This window comes from Dermacentor silvarum, chromosome 8 (assembly GCF_013339745.2).
Source record: "Dermacentor silvarum isolate Dsil-2018 chromosome 8, BIME_Dsil_1.4, whole genome shotgun sequence".
NCBI classification, from domain to species: Eukaryota; Metazoa; Arthropoda; class Arachnida; order Ixodida; family Ixodidae; genus Dermacentor; species Dermacentor silvarum.
In genome coordinates, this window is record NC_051161.1 from 79,350,027 (window position 1) to 79,365,740 (window position 15,714).

Here is a 15,714-nt window from a genome sequence, read left to right on the forward strand (position 1 = left end):
GAGTCCTTATTAAGGATACCTGATTGAAGTATGAACACGCGCGCCAGCTTTCAGAATAAAACTCAAGCGTGTACGTTAGATAATCTGCTAAGTTTCATGGAATTCGCTGAGAGAAAGAGAGAGACAGATTAAAAAAAAATAGAAGTAAAGGAAGGTCCAGGAGGTTAACCAGAAGATTTCTTCGCTAGACTACCTTGTATAGTGGAAAGAGAAAAGGGGTATGAAAGATGAGAGAAAACGAAAGTAAGGAAAGTAAGAATCAACAATTAAAAGTATCTGCGCGAGCGCTGTCGTGCCGACTGCGAATGCGCCGTGTTACAGTCACACAGTGTCCATGTCATATACATTGAACGTCATAGAGTGCGTAATGTTGCAGTCATGATTTGCCGCACAGTCCGATGTCTTCTAAGAAACACTGAAGCGCTTTTGTAGCCGCCCGCGCCGATGACCGTGTAGGCCAGTGTCCAAGAATTTTCGTTTCTGTGAATTGGACATTATTCGCCTGGTCTAATGATGAGGAGAGCGCTGCTCTTTGGTGGTCGAAACGAGGGCACCCACAAAGAAGATGCGCGATCGTTTCGTTGCACCCGCAACAGTCAGAATGGGCCATTCCAATGATAAGACGAGTGCACATTTGAAAACGCTACCCGAAGCCATAGGCGGGCTCGAAGGGTGCAGCCACGTCGGGAGAGGCCGGACTGAATAGAAGCTGTAAATTAGAGTCCAGTGTATGAAGGCGGTTGGATTTCACTCTGATGGAATCCACTGATGCAACGTCATGTCACACGCAAGCGCATAAGGCTTATTCCTCAACATCAGCTCTCTAAAGCGGGATGGCAGCACAACTGACGCCGTTGTGGGCAGCTGCGTCCGATTGGTAATTTGCTTGGGAGCTGCAGTGACCAATGAAGTATTACTTCATGTCCTTTCGCTGAATGCGTAAAAAATGAAAAAAAAAATCCGGGATAGAAGTTTTGCAAATCTTTTACTGGCAAGTTCGCACCTGGTGCAATATCATCTTCCAGGCAATTGTAGGTACCACCACTGATTAAAATTGACAAAGGCAACAGTTGATGCAAAATGAAACAATTATTGTCACGAGCTTTATTCTTTTATTTAAGAAAGCTTCGTCTAGCAAAAATACGTATGAATAGAAAATATAAGCATTTAAATAGGCTAAATGAGGTTCCTTGTTGGTAACTTTGTAAATGACATAAAATAAAGGAATGTTGAAATTTAGTTCAATGTGGCGACAGTTTGAATGAATTCAATGCCTGGCCTTGTGGGCAACGTTGGCACTTTTGGTGACGAAGTTTACGCTGGGCGATGGGGACGTACACGGGGCCCTTGTGGCCAATTGAAAGACTCTCGTCCTGAAATATAAACAAGAAAAGTTGCACAGACGAATATTGAAATAAAAGACGTTTTCATTAAAATATGCTTTATATAGTGCTTAAAATGTCTTTCAGGGAAAATGTTCTGAATGGGGGGAGAAGGGGGGGGGGAAGCACATAAAGGCTCAATAAAGTGCTCGTGGCCATTAACACAAATCTATGAATGCCACGTTACCTTTTTGTAGCTGGCCAGAATAAGATTACGAAATGATTGTGGAGTATCCTTGAACCTGCGTGGTGCCATCATTTTTTTTAAATATCCAATTATGTGAGTCGCATGACACCGTTTCTCTCACGTCATGACTGATATATTCTTTGAGACTGCGTATGGACGGAGGCAGAAAGAATCTAAAAAAAAACACGTAATAGTCCTTGATCGGTGCAATTGCAAAGTTTTTAACAGCATGGCATCCACGTTGCAGACTTTTAATGTAGACGCTGTAAGGAGGCAACCATTCAGCACCTAAATTTTAGGTGTATTATCCCAGAGCGAACCGTGATGCTGACAGCGCTCCTGATTTATTTATTTATTTATTTCAGTACTCTCAGGGCCAGAGGCATTACAGAGAGGAGGGGCATACAAAATCGGCGGCAGTTTCCTTAAATTTGTTGACGTCGGTGATGGCAGCGATGAAGGTAGAGAGATGGTTCCAGTCATTTCCAGTTCGAGGAATAAATGAATTTATCCAAAGGCTAGTTCGGCATTGCGGTATTCCTACCTTGAAGTTGTGGTCAGTGCGTGAAGATTAAAGATAAAGACAGGAGTAACTTATCTTTGAGAATAGGGTTGGTAGTAATAAATTCTGTGAAAAAGACATAAGCGAAAATATTTACGGCGCAGAGATAGAATGGGAAGACCAAGTGCAGATTTCATTGCAGATACGCTTGTTGTTCGGGAATAATTTGAAACAATAAAGCGGGTGGCGCGATTTTGAACAGACTCTAAAGTGCTAATTAAAATTATCTGCTTAGGATCCCAAATGAAGCAAGCATATTCTAGTTTAGGTCTTATTAATGTCCTATACAGATGAAGCTTAGCGGTGCTATTAGAAGCTATGAAATGGCGCCGTAAGAATCCGAGCATGCGGTTAGCCTGGTTAGATATGTAGTTCACGTGAATTTTCCAGGACAGATTGTGTGTTAAGTGAATACCCAGATATTTGTACGATGAGACAGGTGATAGTAGAGTGGTATTGAGAAGATAGCGAGGGGTGTATTCAGGAGGAACACCTGCTGGGAATACGCAGGTGTTTGCACTTAGTGGTGTTAAGCGTCACGAGCCATTCGTTGCACCATTAAGAAATTGCGTTCAAGTCCGACTGCAAACATGCTTCATCAGAGGGATTAGTAATTGAACTATAAAGCGCAGTCATTCGCGAAAAGATTTATAGGGGAGATAACGTTGTTAGAAAGATCACTAATATAAATTAAAAACAGGAGAGGACCTAACACAGAACCTTGAGGTACTCCAGAGGTTACGGAAACAAGAGGTGAGTCATAATCACTGACGGAGACATATTGACTGCGGTTGGAAAGAAAACATTCAATCCAGCCTAATACCTGATTATTAATATTAAGAGCACCGAGTTTAATTAGCAATTGATCATGAGAAACATCGTCAAATGCCTTAGCAAAGTCTAAAAAAATGCAATCCACAATAACGTTAGCATTCATAGCGCGAAATAAACCATTAGTGAAAGAAAGAAGCTGTGTTTCACACGAAAAAAAATTTTGTGAAGCCATGTTGACATGAATTGAAAAAGTTGTTAGATTCAAGAAAGGTAACAAGATGAGAATAAATAATGTTCCCAAGAAGTTTACAGGGAACGATGGTTAATGAAATGGGCCGATAGCTAAGTATTGAAGCGTTACTACTTGATTTATGCAATGGAACCACCTTCCCCACCTTCCAATCAGGAGGGATAGAACAACTCTGTAATGACTGTTCAAAGATTTCACGAAGAATCAATGATGAGCAGGTAGATGTGCTTTTCCAAAACTTCGTTGTAATGCCGTCGATACCTGAACAAGATGAAATTTTCTGTCTTTCAATTAAACATGTCACACCAACAGAATCAATGATTATCGGATCCATGGGTAAAAAAAATCAGATGTACAAGGATGAGGGAAAATATTCGGCAAGGTAGACGAAAAACACGAGGCAAAAAAAATCATTTAACACTTCGCAGCAGTCACTCTGGCGTATCGGAGTGTTGTGATTATCGCAAAGATCTGCTGTAATCGGCTTATTTCCGCTGACCACATTCCAAAAATTTCTCGGGTTGTCTCTCAGAAGGAACGGGAGCGTGTGCTGGTAGAATTTTTTTTTTTTTTGCTTCAGACGAAATTTGTTTATAATCCGTCTTAGCGGCGGCGTAAGCGTGCTAGCGTTCGGCCGTTTGAGTTGCCTTGGCCCGCCGGAATAGTGTTTTTTTTCTTGTTCAGCAGGCGCCGCAGGCGCGCGTTATACAACGAAGCATGAAAGTTGGATATAATACGTCTCTGAGGGATGAATTGATGAATTAAAAAATTGAATTTTTGTTTGAATAAGGTCCAATTTTCATGAACGTTGCGCGTGTGGAGACTTGGAATAAACTGAGTGACAAAATCTATTAGCTCGCGGTTTATAGACTCAAAGTCAGCATTTTTATAGTCTCGGATACCTTTTGGTGTTTCGGCAGCGGGAACAGAAGTGCGCAGTTCAAAATAAATGAGGCAATGATCACTCAAACCAGGTAAATATCTTAAGTAGAAAACAAGCTGGGGTGTAGTAGTGAGAACGAGGTCTAGTTTCAGAGCCAAGTTTCAGTCAGAGAGCCAAGTTTCAGTCAAGATCACAATGTCAGCTGAACACGAGTCAATGGCTGAAGACAGGTCATCACGTTTATTACGCACACCGCGCACATTGGAAAAAAAAGGAAGGAAATTGGTTTAGCGACCGGACGAGCCGGGAGCTATAGCGATGAACTACTAGTGGCAAATGAAGCGTTCGGGATAATATTCGACGAAGCCGAAACAACAGATATGCCTCTGTTCGGAGCCATCTAGCACAGCCGCAGCGTATCGGCGGCAATGCGAGATTGCGCAAGATTGTCTGAATATTTATAACGCAGGCCATTGTCATTGAAGAAGGGCACATACGCAGTGACACATACCCAGCGACACAAGTTGGCGTCAGATAGGTTCATTGAAGAGTAGCACATGCCCAGATACGCATAGTTAGTGCCTTGCGCCACAAACCTCGTTTCACATACTCAGTGATTATAGGTTGGGGTGAACGAGGTTCATTGAAGAGCTGCACACAAGTAGTGGCTCATACTCAGTAAAACAAGTTGACGGGAAACGGGTTAGCTGATGAGGCGCACACACGCAATGTCACGCACCCGTCACCCAAGTTGGCCGGACGATCGGTTTCGTACCTGGTTCCCTCATCAAAGCAGCACACGATGCTATAACCACTAGCCAATGGACTATCCGATGACCCAAGTTTGCGGGAAAACAGACACAAAGACAGACAGCCCCGAGAAAGTGTGCGAAGTGCCCTGAGAAGGCTAATCACCTTAAAAAGTAATGGTTACATTTGCGTTTCACTCACCGCAAAGCGACATTTCTGGGGAGCCCTGACCATCCACCGATGTGCAGCTTGTTCCCTGGGGGCACTGGGAGCATGGCCAACCTTCCCTGTACACCGGCTGCCCGATCATGTTGCCCCTGTGAGGACAAACACGCACCCAAATAAAATTATGATGTGCTTTGTTGAATATTCGTGTGCTTTCAACAAAGCACATCATAATGTGTTGAAAGTGAGCGAGCGAGCGAGCTTGTGGAGACGTAAAGTGTGACCATACAGCCAGGAGCCCGGCGGTAGCACAGTCAGATGTTATAATCAACAAGTTACCGCGGCTGCGCACCAAGTAAATATCTAAAAGAAAAGAAACTAAAGGAGACGTCGGAGCCCTTGCGGATTCCTTGAAGTGCCCAGGAAACTCGTGAAGGCTCCGTAGTTGTCTTTCATTTTGCCCTTTTCACTCTCACTTGGTCAGTAACCACAATCATATATATATATAGAGAGAGAGACAGCAGCATGGAACAACAAATTCTGAATGCAGGGGTAAAAGAAAACGACTTGGTTTCACTGTATCGTTGCCACATGCTGCTCACGAAGGGCTCCGCGCAAGTTCTGGGTGCTGCAGCCAATGAGCCACTGATGATTCTCCCTTCGTTTTCCATTCCATTTCTCTCTCTTTCTCCCTGCACCATTAACTAATCCACTTCACAATCCGAGCAGAACACCATACGCGACGGGTTAAATCATGTCCAGAGAATGATGTCGGATATGATCTCCAAGTGACATGTTCAACGACTCGTGAGCGCTGCAAGTGGTGATGTATAACCAGCCAGGGATATTTGAAGTTCGGGCACGACGCAGCACGCAAGGCAACTCCTGCTGTATAGAAATGAAGCCCGTCCACACTAAAAATATTACGAGGTTCTAAGTACAAGAACCACGATCTGATTATGAGAAGATCGTGGTTTTGGTAGGGGACGACGGAATAATTTGAACCACCTGGGGTTATTTTCTTGAACGTGCACCTAAATCTTAGTTCACCCGCCGCGGTGGCTCAGTCAGATAAGGCGTTGCGCTGCTGAGGAAGAGATCGCGGGATCGAATCCCGGCATTTAGATGGAGGCTAAATGCAAAAAGACGCCCGCATGCTTGAGTTGTAGAGCGCGTTAAATAACCCAGGGTGGTCAAAATGAATCCGAAGCCCTCCACTACGGCGTGCCTCATAATCAAAACTGGTTTTGGAATGTAAAACCCCAGAATAAATCAATCAATAAATCTGAGTACACGGGTGTTTTCGCATTTCACCCCCATGGGAATGCGGCCGCCATGGCTGGGATTTGATTCCGCCACCTCCCGCTTCGCAGCCCAGCACCATAGCCACTAAGCAACCACACAGCGGGTCTCCCCTCCATACTACTATCCCTCTCGAGAAAGCGCCAGCTGATGGAAGGGCTTTAGGTAGAAGGAAAGACGCCCTTCATAGTGGCTGCTACCAGGCGTCTTACAACGGTGGTACGATGAGGTGCGGAACGGGTGGCGTTGCAGGCGTCACACCTCGACGCTGCACAAGATGAGACCGACAGGAAACCATCGGTGTTAGTCAGCGCCTAGTGTAATAATATTTGACGTTTACTGTTCAGACCAGAGCAAGCAAAGCAGCTCAGCCGGAACTGTTTTTCACTAAGGTAGCTATACTTGGGCCTGTTGGTAGGGCTTAAGTATGTACAATCTTGCGCATCAACAAAAAAGAACGATAGGACACAGAAGGCGCAAACTTACAAGTTTGCGCCTTGTGTGTCCTATTGTGTTTTTTTTTTTTGTATCCGTGTTCTTTATATGCAACATTGTACGTACTTCAGCCGGAACAGTGTGCTTATAGTGTGCGCAGATAATAAACACCCATTAGCGTGCGCGCAACGCTCCTGACAGCAGCGGAAAGCAGAACCACGGCCACTGGATAAAAAAAAAAAAAAAGTGCGGCCCGTTGCGTTGCGCCGAAACGGCGTCTCGGGCCTAGTTCTCCTCGCGCCCGCTCTGGCGCCACTGCTCGGGTACAGCCGTTCACGGAGAAGCATTCCCACAGCCGCGTTTGTACGCGTGACAGGGACTCTAATCAGGCCGAAATAACGCGTTTTATAGTTGCACATTACAGGTAGAATATTAAAGTCGTTATTAGAAGTGCCGATTACCCCATACATGTGAAAAGTCTGTCCTAGGATTGCCAATCTTTTGTAGAGTGAGCCTCAATGCTCTCCATCAAGGCTGCCCGCTCGACTCACCTGAAATGAAAAGTGCTTTATTACGAATAATCGGGAGTGGATTTACGCGTTTATTCAAGACGACTTCAAGACAATGGATCGCGTTTATTTACAAGATGATGAATGCGAATGTATCGCTCAGCGAAAACAGTCCACGGTGGGTGGGTAAACTTTATTGATTCACGAGAGAATCATGTGAGGGGGGGGGGGGGAGAGAAAAGGAAGCAGGACGACGACGGGCCCTCGGGCCGCTCTAGATGGCCGGGCACATTTGTGCTTCGGCGGCCCCTCTGGCCCAGCCCACTGTCCGAAGCTGTAACTCCGGTTGCGAGCTGCGCAGAGCAGCCTCGAATCGCTCCTGGTGTTCTGACCCTCGCCACGGGGGCTTGGGCTTGTTCGGGCAATTTATAAAGATGTGGTCAAAGTCGGCTCTGGTGCTAGGACACAAGTGGCAAGGAGCAGAGGTTTCCCCGTGTGTAATAATGGACAGAAGGAAAGGGGTCGTAACTGTGGCCGTTTGAAGTCTGCGCCACAAAGCCTGGGCACTTCTGGGAAGAGATTTATGCGGCGGGGGTTAGATCAGGCGGGAATTTCTGTAAAACAAAGTGAGGTCATGGTAGCTGAGGAGTCGACCTCTTGCACTGCGAGACGAAGGCGGATCGGTCTCAGCCCGGTTGACGAGTGCTCGGGCCTGGGTGTGAGCGGCCATGTTGCCTGGGTGTTCGCTGTGTGCAGGGACCCAAAGGAGGGTGATAAGGAGATTAGGAGGGGGATTTGATTCGAGTATTTTAGCAGCCGGGGAGTGGATTTTGCGATTGGCATAATTGCTGATTGCGGATTTTGAATCTTAGAAAATATACTTAGTGCAGGAGTGAGAAATTGCTAAGGCAATTTCTGTCTCTTCCGCTTCTAGGAATTCTGTCAAACTTGGAATCGACGCACAGACAATGGGGTTTTGGAATCCGTCTACAACGGCTAATGCGAAAGCTGGCCGGTCTGAATATTCAGCCGCGTCTACATAGACTGCCTGTGAATGAGGAGGGTAGCTCTTCTGCAGAGCCTTGGCTCTAGCTTCCCGTCTTGCTCGATTATGTTCCGGGTGGGTGTTTTTGGGAAGTGGCATATTGCAGAGGTTATCGCTAACAGCAGTGGGAGGAGAGCGCGTGGCCGTGGTATGACCGGGTAGGTTGATTCCGAGTCGGTGCAGAAGTATTTGACCAGTTTGTGTATCTGATAACCTTTGATATTGACCTAAGAGGTGCGCTTCTACGAGATCTCCCAGAGTGTTGTGCATCCCCAATTGAAGGAGTTTCTCTGTGGGCGTTGATTTTGGAGGATGAAGAGCAGTTTTATAGGCAGTGCGGATGAATCTGTTGAGTTGCTCGGTCTTCGTGGATGTGAGGTAGAGGTAAGGGATGAAGTAGGTGATTCTGCGAAGGCAAAAGGCCTGAACTAGGCGACGTGCGTCTGCTTCTCGCACGCCGCGATGACGATTGGAGATGCGCTTAATTAGTGAAGCTGTATTGAGAATCGCAGTGCGGATTAATTTTATGGTTTCATCGTTGGAGCCATTGTCTGAAATATTGAGACCCAAGATTTTGATTTTATTAACCCTGCGGATGGGAGTGTCATCTAGTGCGACTTGAATGTTAGAGATATCCTGTTTTTTTAGGTCCATCACTAGGAGTTCTGATTTAGCCGCCGAGCAGCTTAGACCGATGCAATTGGCGTGCTTAACAACAGTGTCAACGGCCAACTGAAGTTTTCATTCGATTTCGCCATGATTGCCAGAATTGACCCAGATGATGATGTCATCCGCGTACAAGGAGTGATTGACAGAAGAAATTTTGGCAAGTTCTCGCGCTAACGGCATAAGAGTAATGCTGAAAATAAACGGGGACAGAACTGCTCCCTGGGGCATGCCGTTGCTTCCTAGCGTCAAAGAGTTGGTTTTGAATTTGCCTAATTGTAGGCAGACGGACCTGTTGCTGAGAAAGGCAGCAACATACCGGTGCGTGCGAGAGCCCACGTTAAGGTCACTCAGGGATTGTAAAATGGCGAAGTGAGCAACATTATCAAACGCTTTGGTCAGGTCCAATGCAAGGATGGCTCTGGTAATGTGTGGGAAAACGGGATTGAGCACGTCCTCCTTAAGCTGTAACATGACATCTTGAGTTGAGAGTCCCGCTCGGAAGCCAAGCATGGTGGCGGGAAAGAGTTGTTCGTTCTCCATGTAGCGGTTAAGGCGACTTAGGATCACATGCTCCATCAGTTTTCCGGTGCATGAGGTAAGAGAGATTGGTCGCATATTCTTAAGGTATAAAGGCTTGTTATTTTTGATAATGAAAGTCACCTTAGCTGATTTCCATTGCTGGGGCAGCGTGCCCTGCTCCCATTTCTGATTCATGCAACTGGTGAGAGCGGCCAATGATTGGTTGTCTAAACTTCGGAGTGCTTTGTTAGTGATTCCATCTAGTCCTAGTGCGGATGTGGTGCGAAGTTTGCTTAGTGCGGCCCATACCTCCGCCTCTGTGATGGGGGCTTCCAAGTCTGAATAGGGGGCTCCTGTATAGGTCGGTGTTGATTCCTGCTTCAGATCGGGGAAGTATGTGGCTTTAAGAGCAGCTTCAAGGTCTAGGCCTTGTTTCGCTACCTCAAATAGGAGTTTGGCGATTTGCTTATTATTTTCCGAGCGCGACGAGCACGGGTCTAACTTGTGGCGAAGGAGGGACAGCGAGTTCTTCCTACATAGAGTGCCGTCAAGTCGGTTGCATATCTGAGTCCATTGCTGCGACGAAAGCTCGGCCGCGTGTTCGGTGACGAGCTGTAGCGCTTGCGCCATTTGCCGTTTTAATTTGCGATTTTGCTTTTGCCTGAGCCATCGTTTCTCCATATTCTGATATTCCGGTTTTTGGAGTCGGATTTTGATATTCCGGTTTTTGAGTCGGAACTTGTCCCAGTCGACAATAGGTTTGAGGTGGAACTTTGGGCGTAAACTGGTCCACGGTGCCGCAGCTTCCTCCTTCTCTTCAACCGAACTCCCCTCGCACGTTTCAATATTCTCTCTGCGCTGGCAGTGGCACGGCCGCTAGGTAGGTAGGTAGTAAAATTGATTGAGGTCCACAAGAATCTTCACCACGTTTTCATAGGGGCAAGACTGCTGGCCGCTCCGGCGTTGGGACGGGAAGGTCAAGCCTCACCGCTGCATCGTGGGCCTTCTGGACAGCCCGGAGTTGATCAATCCATTTGTGGCTCTTTTTACGTAAAAAAAGGCGCGGCCTGCTGCGTTGCGTCGCCGTCAGTGGGCGAGCGCGTCTCGGCTGAGTTGACAGTTGCGGCCGCAATCTTTCCTGGGCTCGAAAAAAAAAAGTTTCCTGGGCTGCGCGTTCTTTTTTTTTTTTTTTTTTTTGCATGTACGGCGGACAACCGGGAAACACAGTCGGGACCGCAGTCGGAAGCACAAGCCCACTCTTCGTATTCTTTTGATAGTCATTCTCACTAAAATGTAATGAACATACCAGCGACCTGTCGCTTGGCTCTCACTTGCTTCCTTTCCCTGACGGCCCTTGGCGAGAAATATTCTTCAGCCACGCTTCCCGACGCTGTAGATCACTGGGGAATTCGTGGTACTTCCCAGTTGCATCTCTTCTCGCGTTCGAGTTGCACAGCGGCCCACAACAGCTTCGCGGCATCACACCGCTAGAAAAAACCCATCTTCCACGCACGCGCACACCAAAGAACCGTACTCAAGCACAAGAAACATGAGGCAAGCTGCTCACACACACAAAAAAAAGTTGTCGCAGTTTCACCTCAAAGGCGAAGCATCAATTGCGATAGCAAATTTGTAGAGAGCTATACGGAGTAATGATAGTAACTTTATCAGCTGTATAAACTTGGACATCCAGCAGCACCGGCAGCACGCAGAACTGTTGTCGACGCCGTCGGCGTTTTGCCCGCGTTGGCACAAAATGCGTGCGGCGTTGGTGAGTGTTGCCGGAGCCTCTGATATAAATAGGCACTTGGTGCCACAGCTAAACGTCGCCTCCCTTCCCTCCCCCTCCCCCCCCACGGCCTTTCGTGCGTCAGAAGAAGGCGCGTTTGCTCTGCATATATGGTGATTGTAAATGAGGAAAGAGACGCCTACTTCTGCAGCCCTTAAGGGAGCACGGCACAGAACGCGCGTTTGTTCTCCGCCTTGTGTTCACTCCCAGTGAAAGCGCGCGCCCCTCGCGCCCTTTCACTCGCACATACAGCGTTCGGCGCGCGGCGACGATTTCATCTTCATTGACGTCATACGGAACCTCACGGCGACGGCGACGGCGACGCCGACGGCAGAAATCTGCGTTTGAGTGTCCATATAATTGCTATCGCAATAAAAACACCGCATATCCACGGTGTGAATGATGATGAGTGGGCGAAGCTCCGGAGGGAATCATCGGTAAACCGTGAATCTTCCGTGTAATTCGCCCAGTCTCGCCGCACTAAATCGAACGATTGACTTCCACCAATGACACGCGCCATATGTGAAGTCATTCATATTTTATAACAGCGCCCTTCATTATAATTGCACCATCCCCGCTTAAGGGGAAGCTAGCACAAACGCGTTAGAAACTTGCAGTACTCTCTAGTAAGGGGGAGAGGCCACAGCGTCTTACGCAGCCGTTTACACATACCGGAACGTGCACCGCGTTTGCCGACGCCATCACATGACTGCTGAGAGAGTATAACCCCCGTATTCATAAACGCTCCTCGACTTGACTTGCCACCGCCTTCAACGTGTTTCGAACGCGATGCCCAAGGCAGTGGCAAGTCAAGTTCAAGTCGAGGAGCGTTTATGAATACGGGGGTAAGGCGGAGAGGCCACAGCGTCTTACACCAGCTTCTTACACGGGCCGTAACGCGCTAGCACAAACGCGTTATAAACGCGCAGTCTTTCGTTAATGTTGGGTATTTATTGTCATCGTGATGCGTGTGTCCATGTGCGCTTCGTGGCGTAGTGGCCTAGACTGTAGGGAAGCATTTTTCTTCTGGGACATCTTACAACGTACTCTCAAGAAAGACCTACCTGTGGACTCATTCGGTATATGATTTTTGCCAGTCGAACATGAGGATGGTATTCCATTTGACCTCATTATGCTTCTGGGCCTGCACAGCATTTGGCGATCTAGGATGGCAGTGCGGAACGCTGACATAGACGCGAAACCGATACGGCTATATTTCAAGGAAAGCATTAATAGAATTATTACTGTGTGCCAGTTGCAAACCCCAGAGCCTGAATGGCTCCCAAGAGTTGGAGCATTGTTAAACATGCCCGAATATTAACGGGATAGCGCGAAGCCAGTTCCAGGAGTCTGTTCCCTCGAATGTATGGTTTTGTGTAATTGTGCTGTTCAATGTGGCAATAAAGAAAAAAAGAAGCTTTGTGGCCTAGTGGTTAGCGCCGCGCGTTCGGAAGTGAGGGGTCCCTGGTTCGATTCCGCGATACGGACACAACTTTCGGAATTTTTTTGAGGAGATTGAGCGTAGCCGGCGTATAGCGTTGACGGTTCGTCGTTTTTGCCGCCCAACTCACTCCGCGTCTCTGGAGAACTTCTAAAGGCCACTTTATAGTCAGACGTAGCGTTGACGCACGAGCGCGCTCGGCACGGCGACGCCAAGCCAGCGAAAGCGTAGCACTATATTACTTCTAGCCGCCGTAACTCTATAGTCTAGCGTTCGTCGGCGCGCCGCGACTGCAGCCGGCGTCGAGATGCGACATGCTGCATTTCGCGCCAGCCTCATCACCCAGAATGCACCACGTCCACGTCTAGTCGAGGGAGATGGGCTGGTAGCGGCACGGGCAGCGAGCTCGCAGTTTCGTATCATCCTGAAACTCCTAGTTTGGTATAAAATGCGCATTCGTCTAGGGGGCGCCGCGTTGGACTACACGTTGGACTATAGATGGGTCGGTTTTCGCACCACCGTAACGTGACGAACCTGGCCTCGCCAAACTCCACCGACGCTGGCTGACGCGCACGCTGCGTCGGACTATGCAGTGGCCTTCACCCTCCGTAAGCAGAACAGCACGACAACGGCCACGGCGCCGACGGCACGAAGGCGCCATTCATTTAATTATCGCTAGAAAACGTTCCAAAAGCATTGTTATTGGACAAAGCGGCACAAGACGCCACCAGTTTTGCGAATGCCATGCACGGCTTCGGTAACCCGGTAATCCGTAAACAATGACAAGTTTACTGACGAGCTAAAACTCTAATATCCCAAGTCTAATATCCCAAAAATCTCCACTGTCGCACTCAACATATCTTCCGGCTCTATAGCGGCATAAAGCCGTAAGGCGTGCAGAAAAACGTGAAGTTTAACTAGAAGGTTAGTAAGCTTACCAGCGAATAAAGGATGCACTGACGAGTAAGTGAATAAAGGAAATATTTGTACCCAGGTTCGTAGTTGCAGACCATGTAGCGCCCGCCCAGCTGGGGGCAGTCAGTGACACCGCAGCCAACTTTTCCATTCCGGGACCAGGCCATCTGTACTCGTTGGAAAGTCGAGAAAAGTACGGTGAAAAGTGGTCCCGAACATATACGGGTCCAGTATGAGGAACTCATATGAAATACGAACTGCTTAATTTTTGTGTGCGGGGAACCTAAGTATACCTGCGCCCGTGTGCTCTGGTCAGGTGACAATGGTTCCATCATTAAAACGTTATATCTCGCGGAACGGTAATCACTATACTGTTCCAGTATATATGGTGAATTACAGCCTCCCTTAAATGTAAAGGAACCCAGCGTTTCTCGCCTCCAATGGCATCCGTAATGGTTCTAGTGTACTGAAGCAACGGCATCATGTGCAGCGTGGTAGTTTTGACCATAGAAGTTGGGAGGGTGCAATGCACAATTTTTTTTACACAATTTCCTGCAGTTTCGCAAAGAGTATAGGCACCATGGGCTCACGGGCTTTGCATGGTACACTTGTATTATAGAAATTTGCAAGCGCCACAAAGAACGCAGACTAAAAGTAGACAGTGCGTGCTTATTAACCTGTAATTGACATAAAGGTTTCTTTTGTAAGCACGCTATGTGCAATGCCAGTAAGCGATGCAATTTAAGTGCGCAGACTTTCAGAGACAAAGGGTGGGTAAGCGACAAGTATATTTAGATATACTTGCAAGAGTATACCTTAACATGCGATACTGTGCATCGCTTCTTGTTTAAAGACAGGGTCGCTTTGTGGAATGCTAGGCCTAATCAGCGGCAGGCCGTACAGAATACATTGAAAAAAATCACGTATTCCGTTGGTTCTGTATGTTTTCATATTTAGAGGATTACAGGGTTGGTTTGAGAACAACCGGTCTAAGACGCTTCCTGGCCATTGACGAGCAAATTCCAGTTTACTGTAGACTGGCCTACCTGATTGCATGATGAAGAGTTATGGTCTTAAGGACTGAATAAGTGGCCAAGTTTTATCTATTTACTTTCGACACGATATACTGGGTATTTATACAAAATTTATCATGCGCTCTCAGCTAGATCAGTAGGGTATCTCTTCAGAAAAAAAAAACACATATTTGCGGAATGAAAGAAACAGCACGGAACAACCATACGGATGATGGAGAGGAAACCAAGAAAGGAAAATATAGAAAATAACCAACTGAAACGATGGCTTGAGGCCTATTGGGGGAAGTGGCTGTAGGAAAAGGAGCTAAGTGGTAGGTCCACTATGGACGCTTCACACGTGAAGCTCCATAGTGGTCCAAGTATCTGTGACGTTAGGCCATGGTCGGGACCAATCCTTGCGTTCTGTTGCTGATTTATCATACAATAAACAAAAATTTGACTCAGTTAAGCAATTTAAAGTACTAAAAATTGCGACTCTTTATAAATACCAGGTTTTCCCAACTCTTAGATCCGAAATTATTCAAACCCCCACACCTATACGAAGTATAGCCGCTTTAAAACCAAATCCCACCTCTCATATAACAAGACACTAACCACTGGCATATTCCACGATCCCGAACGAATTACAATTTCCAGCTACTGCAATATTCCTTACCCAGCCCACTTAACAGGTCTAAACAAAATGGCGAAGCTTTGCGTGCTTCATGAAGAAACGATGTGTAAAAAAATACTGTGTAGAAAGTACTTTTGATCAACTTGTATATTGTAGAAAAAAAGCTATGTGTAATTTACTTTTCCAACATTTTGTAGGCATTTATATCGCAGATATTCGTACAATTTCGTAAATGTTCGATGTTTATATTGTGTTTTTCACGAAAGACGTTACGCGCAAGCTCCTGCACTGTTGCTTGCTGCAGTCTGTATTCAAGGGGTGGTGGGTTACGGTGGGCTTCGTTACGGCAGTAAAGCTGCCGTAACGCAGTTTTTTCACCGTGATCCTTACCACTCATGTTCAAGTTTAGCATGTACCGATGTAGTAAAAAAAAGAAAAAAAAAGAAACTAAACTTCAGACGTCGTCTGACATGACGTGCCCTGCTCTTGC

General features: G+C 46.9%; 1 protein-coding gene across 1 annotated transcript in view; it reads right to left on the minus strand.

Moving 5' to 3' along the window:
• Positions 1-1,161: 1,161 nt before the first annotated feature.
• LOC119461477 (scoloptoxin SSD976) overlaps positions 1,162-15,714 on the minus strand; it is a 98,385-nt gene continuing 83,832 nt past the window's right edge. The window contains exons 7-9 of the mRNA XM_049673075.1: positions 13,653-13,744; positions 4,990-5,105; positions 1,162-1,373 (exon numbers count right to left, since the gene is read on the minus strand). Of these exons, the coding sequence (XP_049529032.1) occupies positions 1,315-1,373; positions 4,990-5,105; positions 13,653-13,744 (267 nt within the window). The 3' untranslated portion in view covers positions 1,162-1,314. The remainder of the gene's footprint in view (positions 1,374-4,989; positions 5,106-13,652; positions 13,745-15,714) is intronic.